Genomic DNA, 23,646 nt, shown 5'->3' on the forward strand with positions numbered 1-23,646 from the left:
GCTGATTTATGTTCAAAACAATAAACAGAAAACAAATATGATATACAGTAACAAACGACATGCAGCTACTGCATTACAGAATCTAGACTTAAGGTAGATAGGGTGTCTTCCTCCATCTTGGATTTTGAAATACAAGAAAACAATCGGTCTAGATCTTTAATAAAAGGTGCAAATTTTGAGAGTAGTAGGTAATTCATGTGTAAGAATTTTCATTTCAATAGAGAAAATGACATATTTTATCATATTTATGGTTGTATTTTACAGAAAAACAGAATACTTTTGTTTGATTCTATTTTTTCCAACTTTGCCACATAAGGGGAGGCAACTCAAATGTAAGGGCAGATAATTCAGATAAAGTTACTTTTACAATAGAATGTGTTAGGAAATTACCTATTTTATTATGTAGCAAGAAAACGGGTCCCGTGACCCCATTTTTTCTTTTTCTTATCTGAAAGCATACTATTAGAGCTATCTTCTCATATTTTATCTCAAAATTCTATGGTGTAGTTTTCGTTTTATGGCAGAAAATTGGGTTTTCCATGCATAATCTATACAAAATCTGTCAATTTTGCACAACCTGTAGCGTGAAAATAAGCCCCGTGACCCATTCTTTTTATTATTTTTTTTTAAAGAGCATGATATAAACTACATTTTGGCAAATTATTAAAAAATTCTATGGATTATAATTTAGACACCCCATCTACCTTAAGGGCATACGATACAGTTACAGGGGAGATAATGACGTTGCTAACATAGAATGCTATTTTTCGCGACGTCAAACTGTGACATACCGGGTAAAGATGCATTTTTCGACTTATTTTTTATCATTCAGACTCATTTAATTTGAAATCGAGTTCAAAGACCCCTCTTTTTTAAAATGACATAAGGTTTAATGACATATGACTATTATTTGCACCATTTGTTATGAAAAAATCACCGGTGAAATTTGTTTAAATCAGATAAATATACAGCAAAAATTGCTGTTTTTTTTCTAAAATCCTGAAACATTGATAAAAAAATAATTATTTCCAAAGAATTGTTTTACAAAATCAGAGCATACTTATGTAAAGACGATTTTCCAAAAAATCAGCTAAGCTTGTGTTTATCTTTTGAAACAAAAAAAAATAGGTATATCTATCCAAAGGATAGAAATGTCCCGAAAAAAACGAAATTTTGAGTAAATGTCTAAAATTTTCAACCCAATTTATCTCTCAAACTTTTAAATTGCTTACGTGAAAAATAGCTTGTTTGCAAATTTTCGTCAAAAATTCACCGTGGAATCGAAACTGTATCGTATGCCCTCAATACAGGCAAATACAAAATATAGCGTGGTTTCAATGTTTGCGGGCTCCCAACCCTCCTGTTGATCAAATTACATAAACACCAAAGACACAAAGAATCGATCTGTGAGTATTTGCATTTACTGGAAGTTCCAAGCCAATAACCATGATATAAACAACTAATAAAAAAATGTTGAATCCAAGACAATTTTTTTTTTCAGAATGGAATTCTGCCAATATTCATCTTCATCCATCTCATTTTCTGTGATTTCTCGTCTAGTTGGATCAAAAACAAGGTCGTACACAGTTTAAATGTACATGTACTAAACAAAATAACACGTGTATCTTGAAATTTTTAAATTATTTTTCTTCGATCACATTATATAATGCACTTTTCTCTTAATAAATACTAGACCGACAGAGCTTTTTCTGATATTATCGGAACTTTATTGCATAAAAGAAAAAATCTTAAACGAGTTAAGTGATACTACACAAAACACTTATACAATATGACAAAAATGTTATCATTTTTATTCATTTGTAAAAATGGACATTATGGACCTATTTCTAATTCAATATTGTAAGCTTTCATATATTTAAATTCGGAACTTTGAATTTCAAAGGAATTTTTATATAAATTTCACTTATAGTTTATTAAAAACATAAGTTTAAACTGTTGTCCATTTTTTTCTGTAAGGTCAGTGATTATATAAAATAGTTGTTGAAAATTACAACGACGAGCTGACTGATAGTTGTTAAAGTTTCAACAGTATATACCACCTCGGTGGTCTAGTAGTAGCGTGCTCGCTTCGATTGCAGGAGGTCAGGAATTCAAACCCCAACCGGATCAGATCAGACTTGAATGCTTCTCCGCTAGGCGCGCGGCATTTATGAGTATAAGCAAAGTCTGTCGGCTCAGAATAATGTGTCCGGGTAGGGTGGCATGTCTTCGTTTGGACTGACCTTGTGAACTAGCATGTTAAACATCTGACTTAGCGTGTCGGTGTAGTACAACGTATGATTAATATTCATATCATATTATAAAATTCTGGTTCTGAAAATTCATGTTATATACCACTGAACGTTAAACATTCATCCATCTATTCATCAATCCACCAAACAGTAAATATTACATTCATATTCAGGTCAATACCGCTTTAATGTGTTATGAAGATCTACTACCTTGTACAAAATTTACCCTTTGAGTCGGAATTTTAATTATGAGCACAAAATATCGGTAACCAGAAAGACATGTCATCTAACTGGACACATGCTGATTCTTGGTCTACTGTGGGTTCATATTTATTCGTTGGATACCAATTTTCGTGAATTTTGGGGGTACAAGTGAACTACGAATTCAAATGTTCAACAAATTGCAAGTTTGCTATGTGATTGTTTGTAGACTTTGGCAAAACCACGAAATCAAACATCCACGAAAATGCACGTTTTTCTCAATCTGTGAATAATGGTACCCAGGAAAATAGATGTTTTCTCATATTCATTAAAGCAGAGTGCACATTTAGAAGTAGTAAGAACCCTTTTTAAAGACGTCGTTGTTTTGACACTGCTTATCTGACCCACGAGTCGCTGCATCCCAGACGAGCATTTTATCACAAGAAAACCGAAACGGGTAAAATTAACAAGGAACGACTCTTACTTCAAGATAGTCTTGTAAACTTATAAGTGAAGGATAAAAAAAAATACCACCACTTACCAAGGGGAAAATCAAAAGTAAAAATCAATTAAATTAATTGAAATATAATGCCACTGACAAATAAAATTAGAAAAGACTAAACTAAAAGAATAACAAATTATAACCTCGTTAACATTGTTGATGGTTGTTGCATGTGGAACATGATCTGCTTACTCTTCGTGAACACTTGAGATCACCAAAGTACTTGGTGGGATTTGTGTTGTGTTGCATTTTTCGGTCTTTAGTTTTGAATGTCCCCTTGCATGCCTAAGTACCTTAAGCAGTGCATAATTTATAACGAATTTAAGTTTTAGAGACACCTACCGGAATTCGCATAGACATCTGATCCACTCTGACTATGTATTAATAGACAGTTCTCTGTTATCTCCACGTTAATGTCGACATAATAAGCTGTAGTGCTTTTTAAGTCTCCTGCTTCCATACTATCTTTAATTTTCTGTAATTATAACAATTTAAAGTATACAACGTATATCATTTTTTCTACTGCATACTATTTTTGATACAAATTATAGGACACTTAAAACTAATTTAAAATAGTTTCCCCCTTAAATTCGCCGAGAGAGTGGTCTAATTATATACATTCCAAATGTTATCAAAATAATTTAGTCACTGTTTTAATTATTTTAGAAACTTGTGTTTTTAATTGAATATAGCATTTTTTTAATTACTCCTATAGATGTGTTAGCTATACATTATATTATTTTATTATTGATGGAGGGCGAAAAGGTAGAGTTATCAAATTCAATTATTCTAACAAAATGAAAAGAGTAATTTTACATTTTCGCTGTTTAACAAGATAGTGAATATGAAGTAGCTAAAGGTGTCATCGCGATCATTAAAATCTATGAAATTTAATTTTAGTAATTATCACGAACAATTGAAAAAAAAAATAAAACAAATATCAACAAGATTTCGACATATTGATTAGTAATGATGTTATTTTGATGATGAACTTAATAATTTTCACTAATTATCTTTGGATAGGTTTTCAGACGATGTTGACCACAATACAAGATATTTATGTTAGAATATGTAAAACCGTGCCAGTCATTGGTATCAGATATTATTTTTTTTTCTCTTTTTTACGGAAACTGGTGTTAATGAGTCTTTGATAATCTCCTTCCCATAGATTTTCTAGATTGTGAGGTGATTAAGAGCTTGGCAAACCAATCTTTAGACATTGTTTATTCTTCAGAACCATATCTCTTACTGTTGCTTGGTTGCCTTGCCATTGCAGTACATCTAATATCATATTAATCACAACATCAAGCATACTAATGGCAAAAAACTAAGCTTTACGCTGAACGGCGCTAAAAAACATGATGCAAACAATTACAACACGACAGCAAACAATTACAACACGACAGCAAACAATTACAACACGGGAGGAGTGTATATAAAAAAGGGACTGTCGACACTGTATTGTGCTTGATGCATTACTTTGAATTTATATATGTAAACATGCAATGTTTGACCCCTTAGCTGCTTATAGTTTGAAAACAGCAATTTCATCAAGTTATTTTCAGTTATGAAATAATAATAGTATGTCTTACCAGTTTAAAAATAAGGAGACGAGGTATGTTTGCTAAGTAGACAACTGTCCATCAAAGACCAAAGAACAATAATATAAAATAACTAATGGTCACCGTACAGCTTCAATAATGGGCAAAGCCGATACGGAACAATAATCTTCAAAAGGCTCCGGTAAAACAAAATTTGATTCAAGAGGGATAAACCAACAGCTTGGTTCCAGTAATAACGTCAAACAAAAGACAATTATGACAGATAGCAACTCACGACAACTTCTGGACCACAGGCTCCTGACTTTAGACAGGCTTACATATAAATTGGACGGAATAAAACATGTGTTTCAGCTCTCAACCCTCCTCCATCACCTGAGTAACAGTACATCATTTGACAAAATTATACAAAAAATATTTAAAAGAACTGTATTCCTCAGATTGGCACATAATAACAATAAAAAAGACAAAATACACTAAGCACCAATCTAATCGCAGTAACTGATTAAGCTTGTTCAATACCCAATTTCAAATTGATTGATTGGTTGATTGATTTTTGCTTTACGCCGAACCAGCCTGAGAAGGCTATACCGCGGCGAAATGTCAATATGAGTTTTGTGGTGTATTTTTCATCAACATTTGTACCTTTCAAGTGAAACAAGTACAAAGGGAAAAGACATAGTGTTTCAAAAAATCCAGACAGTTACAACTACATTTTTTGTGAAAGAGAAAAAAATATATGTTTCCTTAGAAGGACAGGTAGCCTATGAAGAAACATTCATGCCATTATTAGATACAAAAAGTTCATACTACACTATTAATTAAGAGGTCTTATTGATTGAACGAACTGATCAACACAACCTGGTTACTTACCTGGTGTACTTCATCATTAACATCGTTCCCATTTATTACTAAATGAATTGTTGGCTGTGTCAGGTGCAATCTTAGTTTGAATGTCCCATTTGGTAAGTCGTTTATCTGAAGTTTTCAGTAAAAAATTGATAGAATCGATATGATATGTAGAGTTCTTAATAAATGAGGTTCAATAGTAAAGGAAATTGTTCATATTCCATCTACAACCAATAAATTCATTTTGTTTCCTCTCAGAGCTTGAATAAAAACGGAAACTTTGTCAGTATGGTCTGCTCTGTCAATTTAAGTTACCACTGTTGGAATTACTGTCATTGAAAGGGAGGTTTAACCAAAAAAAATATACTTTTGAAATCATTTGTACCAGAATATGGATATTATGTGCTAAAATCCCTCTTTGTTATTATACACACATTGTAAGCAAATCTGTGTTCAAATACCTCTTGTTTACATATGCAAAACTTGTGAGTAAACCTGTGGTCAATGTCCTTTTTGTTTTATTATACAAATCTTGTAAGAAAACCACCATCTGGTAAAATACCTCTTCGTTTTATTATACAAATCTTGTAAGTAAACCTCTGGTCAAATCCATTTTTTCATACAATACAAGAAGATAGATATAAGAAGATGTGGTATGAGTGCCAATGAGACAACTCTCCATCCAGGTCACAATTTGTAAAACGTAAACCATTATAGGTCAAAGTACAGCCTTCAACACGGAGTTTAGGCTCACACCGAACATCAAGCTATAAAGGGCCCCAAAAATGACTAGTGTAAAACCATTCAAAAAGGAAAACCATCGGTCTAATCTATATAAAAAACGAGAAACGAGAAACACTTATGAACCACATCAACAAACTACAACCACTGAACAACAGGTGCAAACAAATGCAGCGGGTTTAAACGTTTTAACAGGCGCCAACCTTCACCCTAACCTGAAACAGTGGTATAACATTACACCATAGAAAGACACACTATAAAATATCAATTGAAATGGCTTAACTCGATCAAAAAGAAATATTAACAAAACAAGTAAACATACACTGAAAGGCTTGTAAGTAAACCTGTGGTCAAATCTTCTTTTTTGTTTTATTAAACAAATCTTGTAAGTAAACCTGCGGTCAGATCCCTGTTTGTTTATTATACAAACATTGTCAGTTAATCTGTGGTCAAAGTCCTCTTTGTTTTATTATACAAATCTTGTAAAAAATAAGATAGCAAAAATACAGAACTTCGAGGAAAATTCTAAACGAAAAGTCCCTAAGCAAATGGCAAAATCAAAAGCTCAAACACATCAAACGAATGGATAACAACTGTCATATTCCTGACTTGGTACAGGTATTTTGGTAAACCTGTTGTCAAATTCCTCTTTATTTATTTATACACATCTTGTAAGTGAACATGTTGTAAAATTCCTCTTTGTTTTATTATACACATATTGTAAGTAAACACATACATGCCATACATTCAGTGCATCTTATATCGTACAAACTGTGTGGTCAAAAATTTCTTGTATGTTTTATTATAATACCTTGTAAGTAAACCTGTGGTCAAACTCATTATATTGTTCAGCTCTTCTTGCTCTAGTGTATAGAAACCCGTCATTTGTCTTTAATAGAGAAGCAGGAAGATTTGCCATATGCTTAGGCAACCCTGCAGCTTTCCATTGGGTACCTGGTAAAATAAGGTAGATCGAATAATGTATAATGTATCAAAAAAAGAGGAAAATACGACAAACAAATAGTTATTTAGATATGTTTTTTTTTAATATGAAAATTACCTTATACCTTTGATACTTATTTTAATTTGTCTTATCTATATCATGGTCCGTAGCATGCATTGTTTATATTCTCTTGTTAGTGTCTGTTGTTCATAGGTAATATACACAAACTCTTGCTTGTAAATCTTAATACATGTACTGATTATAACGCCTCCTAAATTCTCATAGGCACAGTGTGTAAAGATTTATTTGCCATTGGTCATGCATTTTTAAATAGACAATTTGACATAGGCTTAGCATGATGTCTTTTAATATATCTCCGAGTCTTTTCACAGCATTTTGCCGATGATGCTTAAGATTTTTAACTTATTATCTCTTATTCATAACCATTTATATACCGATCGAGTACGTACAGTATCAGGCAGTTACCCAGACCTGAAAAAATATGCATAAGTGACGGCAAATTCCATTAAACAATAATCAAATTTCGCGTATATTTAAGTACATGCTGATCATATTCATAACCATTAGTCATCAATAAAATACATTCTGAAAAGTATAAGTGGATCATGATTTCTCACCTATTTCAAAAGTCGGGTCGAAATTGGCAAACAATGAAAATTCACTTGAATATACAATGTCATTCATGTCTTGGTAAACTGGGCTTGCGACGTTCACTGCGTAAATAACTCCCGGTTTCTGTCTAATCAGAGAACGTGGAGAATCTGTTAGTTCTATGTAAATATCCTCACCACCTTAAAAAAAATAATCGCAAAATGTGTATGTGTAGTTAATATCTCGAAGGGTATTGTTTGTCCGGCCTCATTCATATATGAAAGTCTTAAAGTGAAAACTGTATAGCACGTGGATATTTATTGAACCTATTTATAAAATGTTTAATACTAAAGTTTCAATGTGTTTCTTAATGTGAAAACTATGCAGCACGTGTAAATCTAGAGAACCTCTTTATAAAATGTGTAATACTAAAGAGATAGGAGACAACGTGTCAAAATTTATCTTTATATTGTTCTATTGAGTTTAAGTACCGACACTAGTGACTTTTCGGTCCTTTTGAATATTAAATTGACAATATTTCAAGAACCGTAATATCCTTTATTTTTATTTTAACCACTTATGCATTCCACTCTTACATAAGTCAATTTCGAAAGTTATCTTTCTTTATAGACAAAGACAAGGAAAGAATTCAAAATCGAAGACAGAATTGAAACAAAAATGAGTTGATGAAAGGCGTAGCTTACGCACAGATACTTTCAGTATTCTCAAACGTACATTTTGATAAATTGAGTTGTAATCATACATACTTCTGACATGTTTCCTGATAGCAAATACTCGTACCAGGTAGTGCCCTACATCTCCCTCATCTTTTTTCCATAAATACTTGAATGAATACGATCCATTTTGCTGTGAAAGTTCATCAATGGGAATCAGTTGAATTATTTTATGGTCTAACATTACACAAATCTCTGAAGGTTTGTTGACATGCCCTTTTATTTCTTCTAAGGTCACTTCTATACCCCCCTTTGTTTTTGTTGATTCGCCTGTTGCTAGACAGAAATCTTGTTTGCATGATTTCTGTAATTCTTCCTTAGATGCTATTATATTGGATAAAACCCCATATCTACAAGGTCCAGTAGGTCCAGAAGCCAGCAAACAACCACCAACAACTTCGAAATTCCATAAGTCCGATTTTTTGTAATTGGTACCATGACAACCAGATATTTCATTTGTCGCAACAAGATTTCCATCTTTTATCACTAAATGATAAACACTGGAAACCGTAGAATCTTCCATTCCGTTACTGTTTGAGCATAGGACTACTATTGCAGCATGTTCTGTGACGTTTTCCACTAGTGGTAAGGCTTCGTTTCCATCCAAGCACTGCGTCTGACTGACAAAAGTATGTGACGTTAACGTTGGTGTTGCTGTTAAATTATCTCTGTTATGCCATAAACCAAATCGACTTCCGGCTGGTCCACTTACACAAAGACAGCCATCTTCATTAACAGAAAATTCGTATTTATCCTCTCCAGAAATTGCTTTACTGTGGAATTTGTTACCTTCTGTCTCAGAGAGAATTAAATACAGCGTATTTATGGATTCGTCTCCTTTTCCGCCACTACAAAGTATCAATGTAATTCCACTTCCACGTTCATCTCTCCCTCCATTGACATTCAAAGGAAACTCTACTGATGAGTTATTCTCCTGTATTTCTACACACACCCCGTTCCTTAGATTGCCATATTTACTGTCGTTTGTTAACAGCATGATGTGATTATTGCCATGGTAACAATCAGCAATAAGCATTCCTTCTTCGTCTACCTTATAGCTATTCGTTTGATCTTCATAAAATACTGAAGGACTTGGGACAATTTTTGAAAGGAGCTCATATTGTACGTGATTACCATCATATCCGGATCGTACCAAAAACAATTCCGTATTGTAATAGATAGACGTAGTCGAGACGAAGTGCATTGCAGTACGTCCTCCATGATATGCATTTACATTGTAATCAATCTTTCCAAAATTGTGTAACGGGTACTCTGACGTGGTAGAACAATATATTGTTTTAATGAAATCTGAAAAACGGAAAAAAGAATTATTTTCTACAACAATATGCGTTTACTAAATTGTCATTGTTTTAAAACTATTTGAATTCCTTGGGTTCCCTTTTTTAATACAAATTAATTTCAGGTAAAGCCTTAAGAATGGAACATATCAAATGGAGATCGCACCAGTCTTACGATATGAAAAAAAAATGGATAAATATTCCTATCGTGGATTTAAAGTCATATGAAACTTCAAATTAAAAAAAAGGGAATATGTTTTATATAATGAATGGTTAAGTTTTCTATAAAACACGTGTACATGGACTTTCTTTTAAAAAAAAATCCGTTACCTTATCAATACTTCAGAAATATACTGCTACTGAATTATTGTCTCCCGTCATTAATAGCTTTCCGTATGCAGTGACCTTACGCACGAGACCGATCGTTGTGTTAGTACTTTGGCAACCGCACAGCGCAAGTGCGAGGAAAAAATCGCGACGAAAAGGTAAACAAACGTGGAATTTGATAATGTTACTTGATTCTAAAAGAAAAAAAAATTAATACACCGAAACATTTAACAATTTTAATGACAAGTTCAATAAACAAATAGAAATGCAAGGAAAATATATCATAAAAATAGAAATCGCTCTTTTGTATGACTATCATCTCACTTATTTTCGACGTGCTCCATGATTCTGTGTTGATTTTTATGAAGTTCACGTTCGGTAAACCTCGACAATAAAACACGCATCGAGGGGAATGCTTTCACTGAATGAAATATGCTTTTTGTCGATTAAATGTTATGGATTCGTAATCAATGTTAAAATTCGTGCATAGCGGACTGAGGTTAGTATAATTGCATTACATGCGAATGACCTTCAATTACTTCCGAAGGATCGCTAGAAACTGAAAGAAAGAAAACGTAAGTTTCATTAAAATCCGTAATTTTGATTGGCTAACGCGAGGCACTCTAATATCAAATTTTATTTCCGTATAAAATACAAAAGCAAGATGATTGCACGTGCCATCTGTGGCATGTTAAAAGAACGAATAGAAACGAAACGCTTGATATAACTCTTAATTTCATGGTTGTAGCATACAAAATGTAGTTATTAGAATTGAATGCTTCTTTTTATAACTTTATAGGGGTGTACAAACGTTGATCGTGCGCAAATTTTAAGAATGAAGCAAATCCGCGAGACATACAAAATTTGCTTCGGTCTACGCTTTTACACCCCGATAAAATTACAAAAAGAAGCATTCAATTCTTGAATATATACATGAATTGGTTCAATAATTTCAAGAAACCTATTTCATATGACTTATACATTATAAGATCCTAGCTCATATCAAAGTAAGTTAACATCTCGAAACTATTTGTTGACCGTTCCTAGACTCGTTAAGAACATAACTGTAAATCATTAAATGCGATTAGAGTAAATATTTAATTTGATCTGCATTTTATTATAAATTGTAAAAAAGACATTCTCACTAAAATCCATTAAACTTTTTTCTATATTCAGACAATTTAAGGGGCGACTATTGATTAGCAGTAGTAAAAATGAAAGAAATCCTATATTGCACAAAAAATGTGTCCTTTAGCCCCGCAACTCATTTGCGCCAACGCTACGTTTGTGTGACTAGTTTGCAAAATATCTAGTATCATTTGCGCACAAAATTAAATATTATATTACTATATAATATACGACTTTTTTTAATTTCATTTTGTTTTATTAAACAACGAGTCTCCACTCAATTTAAGGACCGGCAGTTTCTACTTGCTTGAAAGCTAATAATTTTAGTTTTTTTTCAACCACGAATACTTTTTTCTAAATTGTGTTTGTTTCTTATGGCTGTTGTTTTTGTACTGCATAATTTGATCAAGGCAGTGTGTGTACAGTATCTAACTGTTGAGAATACTTTACACAACCCAGTTCATTACAACTGTACAACATCAAGCAAATGATCGTTGGTTGCCTCTCAGATACCATTTATAGTGTCATTGTTTTACAAGCCATTCGAAGTAATTGGCGCTCTAACTTCCGTGGGTTGATATCGAGCAGATATGATAGAAATCTACACATGTAGCACACTAATGTACTACTCGTATGCGATAGTAGTACACACCTTATTTCTCCACTCTTCTTTGTACGATAATAGATCCTGTTTATTTCATATTTCAATGTATTATCATGATATTATGATATTCCTCAAAAAATAGCAATTGGCGCGATAGGAATATTTATACATTTTTTTCATATCGTAAGACTGGTGCGAATTCGTCATTTAAGGGCAACAACACCAATAGAAGTTGTCTGACAGTTAAAGAACTATAAGTAATTCTTATCATTCTGAACATCGTTGCTCCCTGGTGAGATTTTCTTTATCTATAACATTTTTTAAGACAATAAAAAAACTTGCATTTTACCCCTATGTTCTATTTTCAGTCATGTCTGATATGTTGGTTGGCAAGCGCGGTCATCGGACACTTTTTTAAAAATAGATACAAATTTGACCCAGTAGTTTTAGAGGAGATTTTTGTAAAAGTTAATGACGACGACGACGACTACGGACGACGGACAACAAGTGATAAGAAAAGCAAATGAAAAGATATCAAAGTTCACTTTTTCTATTACTGTACCTGAATCATGTACCGTCTTTGTTTCCTCTTCCGTCTTTGTTTTCCATTCTTCCATCTTCACTACGTTTTTTAAAGCTTCCATATCTTCAGTTTCAGTTTTCTCCTCCGAATTATTTGAGAGATTATTTTCCAACTTGCTAGTACAAGACACAATTACTTTGGCGTTGGTTGACGTTGTATTAGATGTTGTCTCTGCTCCACCTTCATCGATCCTTACAACCTTTTTCTGTCTTACTTTCATCAACGATACATTGCTTATCTCTCGTCTATATCCCTTTAAAACGGTTGGTGTAGCCTAAAACATTAAATTGATTTGATGTTTCTTTACACGCAGGGATAACCAAAGAAAAATTTTCAATCAGGCAAATAAAATGATTATTCTAACCCTTGAAAAACGCATTATGCATTACTTTTTTGCAAAGCTCTTGAATGCATATAAATGTATGTATACAAATGAATGCATTCTATCGTAATTTTATAACATTTAAAATAAAAATATCGCCTTTCAAGATTGTACTTAATAAAAATAGTACCACCTTTGGATTTCAAGCATCACTCTAAATTTCCTAACAAATAAACCTGGAGTTTTGAGATTATATGAGATAAGCTTGTATCTCACATAATTTGAAAACTCCAAATTTATTCTGCCAGAAAATCAAGAGTGATACTTGAAATCCAAGGGTGGTGCTTAAATTCGGAGGAATACCACCCTTAAATATCCTGTGGTGAACCATGAAAATACATTACACAACAAGCTACACATAAAACTAAACACTCACCAGCAATATAAAAAGCAATTGATTTCACTGTTGTAAGACAATATTAGTCGAAATAAAAATTTACTACATATACTATAATATGTAAAAATACCTTGATAGATGAAGTAATAAGATCAGCATTTTGTGATTATATGCGGAACGAACAGCTTTAATGTATTATGAAATTTGACCATCTATAAAAAGTCATGACCAGATTGGCATGTAAGGTTGATTTGTTTCAAATAAAAGAAGTTTCATCAAGCTCGAAAATGAAATATTTTACAAATTCTTATAATGAGTATTGCTAAATACATATGTTATCTTATCACGTTTCGTTAAATTCTAAATATCATATATGAGAATGGAACAAAAGGTTCAGAAGTAATTATATATTTACAAATTATAGATGACCACTTAGAAACATCGAACGTTGAACGTTGGTACAGAAATTATCTACAAACTTGGTCAAACATGTTACTTACCTGAAACCCGAATTACTATTTAGAAAGTGTCCACACCATGATAGTTTAATTCGAATTAAAGCGAATTAAAACGTATTTCTAAAGCGAATTGGATAATGCGGATTTTTGTAAAACGATTTGGCATATCTTCTTTACAAAACGATTTTTCAATTTGTGTAACAATTCTTTCGAAATAATTAATTTTTATTAAATTTTCATGATTTTAGAAAAAAAAAAACGGCAACTCTTGTTCTTGGTAGTTTTACACATGAATGGATGTGTGTACTTACTTTTCTACTTCCACCGGAACCCATGCTATTTCTGTAAAGTTTTTATTGTTTTCCGCTCAATTATTTTCGTAGTCTTGGAATAGACCTATACACAGTCACATTTTTCCCTAATGAAAAAGAAAATAAACTATTTATTAATTAAAAAGACAAGAGTGCACACGCTGAAATGTCTCGCCAACTATACTGACCGATGATTTTCTGTTGATAGTCCTACATATAAAGTTTTACTACAAGTATCACATTAACATTTATGATCCAAGAAAATGAGGTCAAGGTCAGATAAACTAAGGCGGAAATACATGTACACCTTTAATACAATCATTCCATACACAGAATATAGTTGACCTATTACTTATGGTATCTAAGAAACAAAATTAACCAGGAAAACTGAACATTGACCAATGAACCATGAAAATGAGGTGAAGGTAAAAAAAAAACCTGCCATGTACATCGTAAAATATTTCCATACATCAAATATAGTTGACCTATTGTATACAGTATTAGAAAAACAGACCAAAACACGAAAGCTTAACATTGACCAATGAACTGTGAAAATAAGGTCACGGTCAAATAAAACCTGCCAGACTGACATGTACATCGTAAAATATTTCCATACACCAAATATAGTTGACCTACTGCATACAGTATAAGAAAAACAGACCAAAACACAAAAACTAAACATTGAGCAATGAACAGGGAAAACGAGGTCAAGGTCAAATAAAACCTGCCAGACTGACATGCACATCTTAAAATATTTCCATACAACAAATATAGTTGACCTATTGCATACAGTATTAGAAAAACAGCCCAAAACACAAAAACTAAACTATTACCACTGAACCATGAATATGAGGTCAAGGTCAGATGACACCTGCCAGTTGGACATGTACACCTTACAATCATTACATGCACCAAATAGTGTAGACCTATTGCTTATAGTATATCAGATATGGACTTGACCACGAAAATTTAACCTTGTTCACTGATCCATGAAATGAGGTCGAGGTCAAGTGAAAACTGTCTGACAGACATGAGGACATTGCAAGGTACGCACATACCAAATATAGTTATCCTATTACTCATATTAAGAGAGAAATTCACATTACAAAAAATCTTAACTTTTTTTTCAAGTAATCACTGAACCATGAAAATGAGGTCAAGGACAATGGACATATGACAGACGGAAACTTCATATCATGAGGCATCTATAATATACAAAGTATGAAGCATCCAGGTCTTCTACCTTCTGAAATATTAAGCTTTTAAGAAGTTAGTTAACGCCGCCGCCCCCGCTGCCGCCGCCGGATCATTATCCCTATGTCGAGCTTTCTGCGACAAAAGTCGCAGGCTCGACAAAAAACTATTTAAAAATTCAACAACAGTCTCTTAATAGCTGATGATTGATGAGTGGATGTCATCCAGAGTAATTATGCATCATGCAAATGTTATATGAATATACAAAGATTTGTTTTTAAAATCTGACTATGTTGCTCATTTAAAAGTAAAAAATTACTTAAAGACAAAATATCACCCTACTTGATGTTTAATTTTGACTGCGTTCTAAGCAGAGAAGGAACCACAATTAAATACAAATTCGTTGGTTTGTACCTGTCGGAGATCTAAGCAACGACCTCCCGCCCAAGAGGAATTACACTTCTACAAGAGTAAAGAGAAGGGGGAAAATATGTTTGTGACCTGATGGATTGATGCATGTAGGTTTCTTTTTATACCCCACTCAGCTATGCTGCATTCACCAGGTCTGTCCGTTCGCTCATCAAATACTTCCGTCACACTTTTCGCAGAAATGACTTCATATATGGTCAGCAGATTGATAGCGATGTAACGTGCGTGCACTTATCGGATCTGTTAGACACTTATTTCCTGCTTGCCGATACTTTGAATTAAGAGAGGGGTATGCTGAGCACGACAATGCGCGCAATTTCTTGTTTTGTTTACCTATAACATCATTACATTTCAGAATGTATTGGTCCAGTATTCCATACCATTGAATAGATGTGGACTGAAGACCTGATAACAATGTTTATCAATATTTCACGTCGATCCATGATGTGATCATGATAACTTAAGTATTTTACTTCGTAATTTTTAGGTTACCAACGGAACCGTGAAAAAAGTACTATACATTACTTAGATCTTAGTTCAATTCAATAAATGCGCCTGGAAGTGTTTTCTTATCAAATAATTTGGTAATTTTTATACTACCTTTTAATATATTTTATTTGTTATTTCTAACATTGCCGAATTGTGTTTACTAGTATTTTCAAATAGGAAAATGTGCATTTAGACCACTGTGTAACGTATCAAAACTGGACAATAATCCTCCTTGATAACACTATTTCTCTCCTCTATCATGGAGTTACTAGACATGTTTCATCTAAAGGCAACATTGACTTATTGCCCTATGATTAGTATAGAGAATGGAAACGGGAATGTGTCAAAGAAACAACAACCCGACCAAAGAGCAGAAAATAACCTTAAAGTTTATGTAATCTTTCCTTATCACACCGTGATCTGAATAACAATCTCACTATTGTCACAAAATCGATTAAACATATATATATAATAATAATAACATATCGATTACACACCAGTGTCCTAGTTTTAAAAATTTGCTAGTTTTCAACAATTTCATAACTTTTTTTTTAAGTCTAACTGTCGCTGAGATTTATAGCTGTACTCTGCATTGTAAATTATCCGACAAGCTGACTCGGATTTTGAACGGTCTGCTAAAAGACATCCTGAAAAGTTAACATACTGACTGGGCTTACAGGCTAGCTCTTGTGGTAGCGTGCATTCTCCTGAGTGGGAGGTCTTGGCAAAACTTACATATGATTGTTGTTATTTTAAAAGGGGCATAAGCTACGATTTAGAAAAGCGGAATTTATAAATATTATTTCGCAATTAGCAGTCAGTTTGGTTTAATTATGTCAAAATAAGCGCTAAAACATCGCCGATGGGTTGTTGTCTTGCCAGTCAATAATTCAATCTCATTTGAATCCTTAATAAAGTGACCTTTAATTTAACCCTTAGATGGAGATAGGTTACGTATGTGCTAAGCATGTTTAGTTGTTATTATTATTATATATGATAAAGGGAAAAGTATGTCAACAGTGTAAAGTGAAACAAGAGAGCTACCGGAAAGAACCATTTCGTTGACTGATTCAACCCACAACAAACCATTGTCACAGTAGGTATAGTGTCCGGCTAGGATCGTGTGTTTTTGAGTGATTTGATCGTTTTTTTTTCGTGTGTGACTACGTTTTTTTTTAGTGAATATAATAAAAAAAGTAAACAAACAGACGATAGAACCTAACATAAAAAAACCATACAAGGTTAATAAGTATTTGTGATAAAAAGATATTATCAATCCTACATTATTTTGTTTTAAAAAACGTTTAAGTCTAGTCTTACAATGCTTTATTCCAAAATATAGAGTAAAGCCATTTTTATACACATACCAATGCAAATGTCGAAGGAAATGCATACATGGAATCAATATATACTTCTAAAGATAAACAGACACTTTTACAAACATTATTGGTATTGCATTGAAAAGGACATATTGGAGAGTAAATTCATTTTTATATGTCCGTGTTTTTTTGAGAGCAGTCCGTGTTTTTTTTTTTCGAGTGCGTCCATGTTTTATCGAGTGAAAAAAAAAAAAATTCCTATGGCTAAAAAAGTAAAATGTTCGTGCATTTACGTTTTAAAAACAATGAAAATGTTTAAATAAAGTACTTTTCAAAGTACAAAACCAATGCATTAACCCAATTTGATAAAGCTGTATTAACACGTACATTTCACATGGACACCAGCATACGTATATTTGGATAGACCAAACATGTCTGTACCCAAATAAAGACTGTCCACACCATGCACGTTCATTGTATTCAACCCACACAGATTTACCAGATTTACGTATGTTTGGATCGATCCAGCATGGTTATCCAACATGTCCACACCCATGTAAACATGCCTGCGTCAGGGTAAGCACGTTGTATCGATTCAGACATACGTATACTCATGTCGATTCCATACAGTAAATCTACGTGATGTGAACAATCTTCGTGTAAGTGAACGGATATAGATTTCATACAGTTAATACATATATTTCGTGATGTTAACATTCCGTATGTGAGCACATACATGTTGAATTGAGACGTATGAACATATTGTTGTGTAAAGCGGGTAAATGTGTGTTTTTTAAGAGAAAATAAATCCTAAATGTTTCATTTACTATTTGTCTTGATGAACATATGTTTTATCGTTCTAGAAATGCAAAACAAGTACAATGTTCAAACGCTCCTACTGTGATGAGGAGTCTGATCAAGCGTATGTTATGCTTGGTCACACTGAAAGAAAGCACCAGCATAGCTTCCTTTCCATCGGAAATTAAAAGAATTAAAATTGACAGTTTATCTTTGTGATGTGTACGCATATTGTATATCCATTTAGTTTGGGTTTTTTTTTTTTAATTATTTCTTAAGGATCGTATTAAAGCTTTTAGATTATTTATTTCATTGTTTATTAAATATATAGGATAACTCCCCGAGGTTATCATCAGCTCAGTAGTCAGTACTGACATGATTTATAACAAACCTTTCTAAAATTGTTTACCTCTAAGGGGGACTGGGTAATAGAAATATGGTCACTAAGGTCCTCTTTCAGCCGACAGTAAAAGCATTACCAAAGTGGGGCGTCCGTTTAGCTGTGCGAGATGTACAAGTACACAACCACGTCGGGTCAGAATGGGACGTGTAGAGAGAGTGCCAGTTCTCTACAGGTTAAGAAGCATTGCAACAAATCTTTCAGGAGTCCATAAGTGGTCTGTTGCAAGGCAAAATTTCTGTCCCTATCCAATATTTACTCATTTTCCAGAGGTAGTTTAAATTTCCCGACTTTCATCCAAACGGCCTCTATTACAGGACCTACCTATTGTATTTATTATTAACTTGTTCCCGTCCTGAACATGCATGCCATATTTGCCACTGGAATTAAGCAACCAACAATTAATCATCCAAAACTTTCCGTTTATAAATTTCAAAAAATTGCAAAGTTGAACCTTAGATGGATTTGGCTATTGTTTAGGTACATTTAGGTCATATAGCTCTTCGACTGTGTAGGTTCTTATACATTTTACATTTCCGGCTTTGAGCGATCCGGATGAAGGTAAATCCTTGTTTTTTTTTTTATCCATATTTTTAAAACTCAGGAGTTCGCCACAGAAATATATATTAATCATAAAATATCATTGACTGTAAAAACAAAGGTAGCATGAAATGAAATTGAAAAGATTATGAGTCCTCTGTACTTAGTTCTAAAGACTGTTTTAAAAAAGGACCCAGTGATTTCTTTTATATCGTAATATTATATTGCTACAGTAGGTTATTGAAAAAATGTTTTCAGTACAGAAAATTAGCATTAAATCGTAAATAGTCCAATTTGATCAACATTGTAATATGTTTTTGTGTCTTATTGGGAATATATAATATTTTTCTTCACTAAACTACAGTTACAAACTAGAAAAAAATCAGTTTTAAATGCAAAGAATCCCTTTTTTCTTATTCACAATATCTTTGAAAAACTCGGAACGTTTGTTAAAAAAATTTGACATTTTAAATGTTGCTCTCGAAAAAAACACGAACAAAGTAAGACGCTGAATAAATTGTGCAAAATTTGTGCTTAAAATTATATAGTATTCAGAATAAGACGAACAGTCATGAATAAAACCATTATACTTGCGAAATAGCAATAAATCGGTCTGATCGCATGTAATATCACTCGAAAAAAAACCTTATCCACGCTCGAAAAAAGTGGACTGATTCACTTGAAAATACACGATATCAGCCTGATACTATACTTACAGTGATTGTTACTACTTTCAAGTTAAAACGATGATTGACATAGATTTTTAATCAAACATGAAATCAAACAGACCTAGAAAAATCCTCATTATACGATGGCACGTGCTTATCTTATTTGTATTTATTACATCGGGTCATAGACCATCGGAATTCTTCAGATGTCATAATGATTGTTATATTTATTAGATGGCGTCTGGTCTAAAATACACACGAAATGCTGATACTATATAACGAGCCCATGCATAGTTAATTGTTTTTTTTTATACTTTATGTAATATGTATTTTCGCTTTAGTATGTAATAAATGAAATATCGGTGAACATGAATTTTACAGCTAAATGCCCCTTTTACAGCACCCGTTTGGCTTGTCAAATTACACTGTCCCCAACTCGGCGATTTTATTTTCATATGGATCAAATATCTTGAATGTAGAAAAAGGGAAGCCACAATGAAAAAACATTTATTTATAGGTTTAAATGGATTATTCTGTAAACAGTTTATAGAAAAAATCAATTTAAACCTCAATCTATTATCAAAACAGTTTTACCAATAAGTGTACACGCTTTATAGATACTTTGTTAATTACAATTCTTGATCTGCAATACGTATGTGTATATAAACTAACTAAAGGTTAAATCGTTTTGTTGTAATATAAAAAAAAGAATGAATAAAACTGTTAGCTTACCGACAACCAAATTTGGAAGGGAAATTCCCAAGATATGTATTGTCCAAAGTACTGGTCAGATTATAAATTGAACAATTGAAACATATATTGACATTTATAAAAAAATACACACACATAAATATACATAAAAGAACAATAAAATAATTTAGTGTCTAAACTCAGTTAAAATGACATCTTAAAATAAAGTGGAAGAAAAAGTGTTTCTTTAATTTGTAAAAGTTTAGTACATAGCTACAGTGTCCAATGTCTTGACAACGAATGTAAACAATTGCATGACCTGACAAAACACGCCTGAAAGAAAGAAAATATAAAAAAAGAGCAGATGTGCACGATACATTGCCCCATTACTACAATAAAGTAAAATCAGAGGTAAAATTAAAAAAAATCGGAAAATCAAAATTACTGAAAAGGGGGACTTCTTTACATAATTAATACGACAAAGATAATGACAATCACAACTATGACAGCATGCAGCCTTTTTTCCATTTAAAGTATACATACATGCCCATTATTCTTTCACAGATAAGTCTCTTAAAATCCCTGTAGAAACTGCAATTCCTTATACTTATATGTTATTCAGTATGATGTCATTGTACCCACACTATTTAAATAGATGTGTTTAAATTTTGACCTAGACTAATTATAAGAACTGGTTAACAATTAATTTTTTTTAATAACTTCTGTATTGACATGAAGTAAAGGTATTTAAAAATGTAGCCTGAGGTTAAAAATCGAGTGAGTTAGAAAGTTTGCCTTATTTACTTATTTATGTATTTATTTTTGTTTGCAAACTATCTTCTATCGTTTGAAAGGTGTTTTACTATTAAAAGAGTGTACCACAGTGGTTTTTAGCGTTGGATAATATCGCTCAAGAAAGCAACGAAATCACAAACAACACTCCAAATGTAGATACTTATCGTACCCTCGCTTTTTGGAGCAGGTGGTATATAGTGTTGGTGGTGTCCATACGTTCGACTGTCCTTTACAACTTTTATCCAGCTGCCGAGGAAATCAATTTCTTCTTTTGCTCGTATCATGCTTGAGAGTAATTATTGATAATACATAGTTACCCATGCCGTAACGGACTTTACTAGTAGACACAAAATAGATACTTAGTTATTAGAGTCGTCCGGACTTTCGGTGATTGGAAATACTAAGTAACCCAATTTGAATCATGTTCCATAGTCAGTACAAATGCAATATTTATACGCCTAATAGATACGATACATAAGAAAAGAAAAGTGACTAGAAAGACACAGTACTACTGCACCAGCTACTGATTTGGGGGTTGTGGTTGTGGACAAAAATCCTGGACGTCTGTAGTAACTAGTTAGACAGAGTACTACAGTACCATCTACTGATTTGGGGTTGTGGTGGTGGACAAAAATCATGGACGTCTGTAGTGACTAGTTAGACAGAGTACTAGAGTAACATCTTCTGATTTATGGGTTGTGGTGGTGGACAAAAGTCCGGACGTCTATAATGACTAGTTCGATATAGTACTACAGTATCACCTACTGATTTTGGGTTTGTGGTGGTGGAAAAAGTCCGGACGTCTGTAGTGACTAGTCAGAGAGTACTACAGCAACATCTACTGATTTATGGGTTGTGGTGTTGGACAAATTCCGGACGTCTGTAATGACTAGTTAGACAGAGTACTACAGTACCATCTACTGATTTTGGGGTTGTGGTGGTGGACAACAGTCCGCACGTCTGTAGTGATTAGTTAGACAGAGAACTACAGCAACATCTACTGATTTAGGGGTTGTGGTGGTGGACAAAAATCCGGACGTTTGCTGTGACTACTTGCACAGAGTACTACAGTACCATCTAATGATTTTGGGGTTGCGGTAGTGGACAAAAATCCAGACGTCTGTAGTGACTAGTTAGACAGAGTACTACAGTACCATCGACTGATTTTGGGGTTGTGTTGACAAAAGCGCAGACATCATACGGCTAATGGGGTTTTGAAATATTTCCTATGATGCTTCGAAGTACAACCGCCGATATAAGAGTAAAGGCCGTCAAGATTTTCTTCAGTAGGTTTGCTATCAGTAATTGCAGATATTCTTTGATACCTTATCACGTAGTACCTGTATTGATGCATTATTATAGGGTTAAATAGGTTTTTCTTAGCTATTTGTATTGTGCGTGTTTTTTTTTGGTTTATCGTTTGTTATTCGAATAACTGAGATATAAAGCAACTTGTTTACTAATGCAACATTTTCATTTGCCTGTCCCAAGTAAGAAACCTTGTCAGTGGAATTCTCATATGTTTTTTCCATTTGATATATAACTTATACTTGTATTTTTTATACTTTAATGTGACTTAGAGCAGTCTTCGGTTATTTTATGTCTGTTAGTTCCTGTATTAAAGGTCGAAACACTAAAAAGATTGATTTGATTTGATTTTTGGTGTTTTATATTTTAAGCACCGCTTTTGGGCTATTTCGTGGCGGCCAGTTTTTATTGGTGGAGGAAGCCGGAGTTCCCGGTGAAAACCACCGACCTTCGGTAGGAAAACTGACAATCCTAGTCAATTAAGATTGGAGTCGAGTGCACCCGCACAAGCAACACTAAAAGAAAAAGAAAAAAAACGAGCCATTTAGACGTGTTTGCCTGTTAGAATCATTGATTACATTTGTCATGATAAGGTTAATGGTTAAAATCTTCATTTAGCGCTATTGTTAGAATTAAGAGATATGGATATGTTACAGTGAATTTGTATAATCAGTGATTATGTAGAATCCCTAAAATGTTCAGGGATTATGTAGAATCACTGGTTAGTTTAGGGATTATATATAATCACTAAAATTTTCAGGGATTATGTATAATCACTAGAAAAAATGTCAGGGATTATACAGAATAACTGAAATGAAGAATTAGTTTCATTTATATAGAAAATGGATAAAAGTTAAGTAATTCATTCTTTAAAATCATATTAAAACATCATTATAAACATATAGATTGTAAAATGTAAAGCACAATATGTTAAAATGACAACCTTGAATACATTAAAATGTTATGCACAACATATCAAAATGTTAGGAACAATATACTAAATTATTAAGCATATAATATTAAAATATTAAGCACAATATTTTAAAAAACAAACATTACATTCACTCTGTGGTTAAAGTTTAAAAAAAAATAATAACTTTCTTAAACTATCCTGGATTTGTACCAAACTTGGACAGAAACTTGTTTATGATCAAAAGCTAGTATCTAGAAAGAAATTTAAAAACAAATTATTTCC

The 23,646-nt window shown here is 32.9% G+C and overlaps 1 protein-coding gene across 1 annotated transcript in view; it reads right to left on the minus strand.

The window, feature by feature from the left end:
- Positions 1-21,014, minus strand: part of LOC127700331 (uncharacterized) — a 65,405-nt gene extending 44,391 nt beyond the window's left edge. Inside the window, exons 1-8 of the mRNA XM_052203742.1 lie at positions 20,892-21,014; positions 13,822-13,928; positions 12,313-12,607; positions 8,427-9,701; positions 7,686-7,859; positions 6,916-7,058; positions 5,388-5,492; positions 3,298-3,430 (exon numbers count right to left, since the gene is read on the minus strand). Of these exons, the coding sequence (XP_052059702.1) occupies positions 3,298-3,430; positions 5,388-5,492; positions 6,916-7,058; positions 7,686-7,859; positions 8,427-9,701; positions 12,313-12,607; positions 13,822-13,845 (2,149 nt within the window). The 5' untranslated portion in view covers positions 13,846-13,928; positions 20,892-21,014. The remainder of the gene's footprint in view (positions 1-3,297; positions 3,431-5,387; positions 5,493-6,915; positions 7,059-7,685; positions 7,860-8,426; positions 9,702-12,312; positions 12,608-13,821; positions 13,929-20,891) is intronic.
- Positions 21,015-23,646: the final 2,632 nt, after the last annotated feature.

Source organism: Mytilus californianus, unplaced genomic scaffold (assembly GCF_021869535.1).
Source record: "Mytilus californianus isolate M0D057914Y unplaced genomic scaffold, xbMytCali1.0.p SCAF_5, whole genome shotgun sequence".
NCBI classification, from domain to species: Eukaryota; Metazoa; Mollusca; class Bivalvia; order Mytilida; family Mytilidae; genus Mytilus; species Mytilus californianus.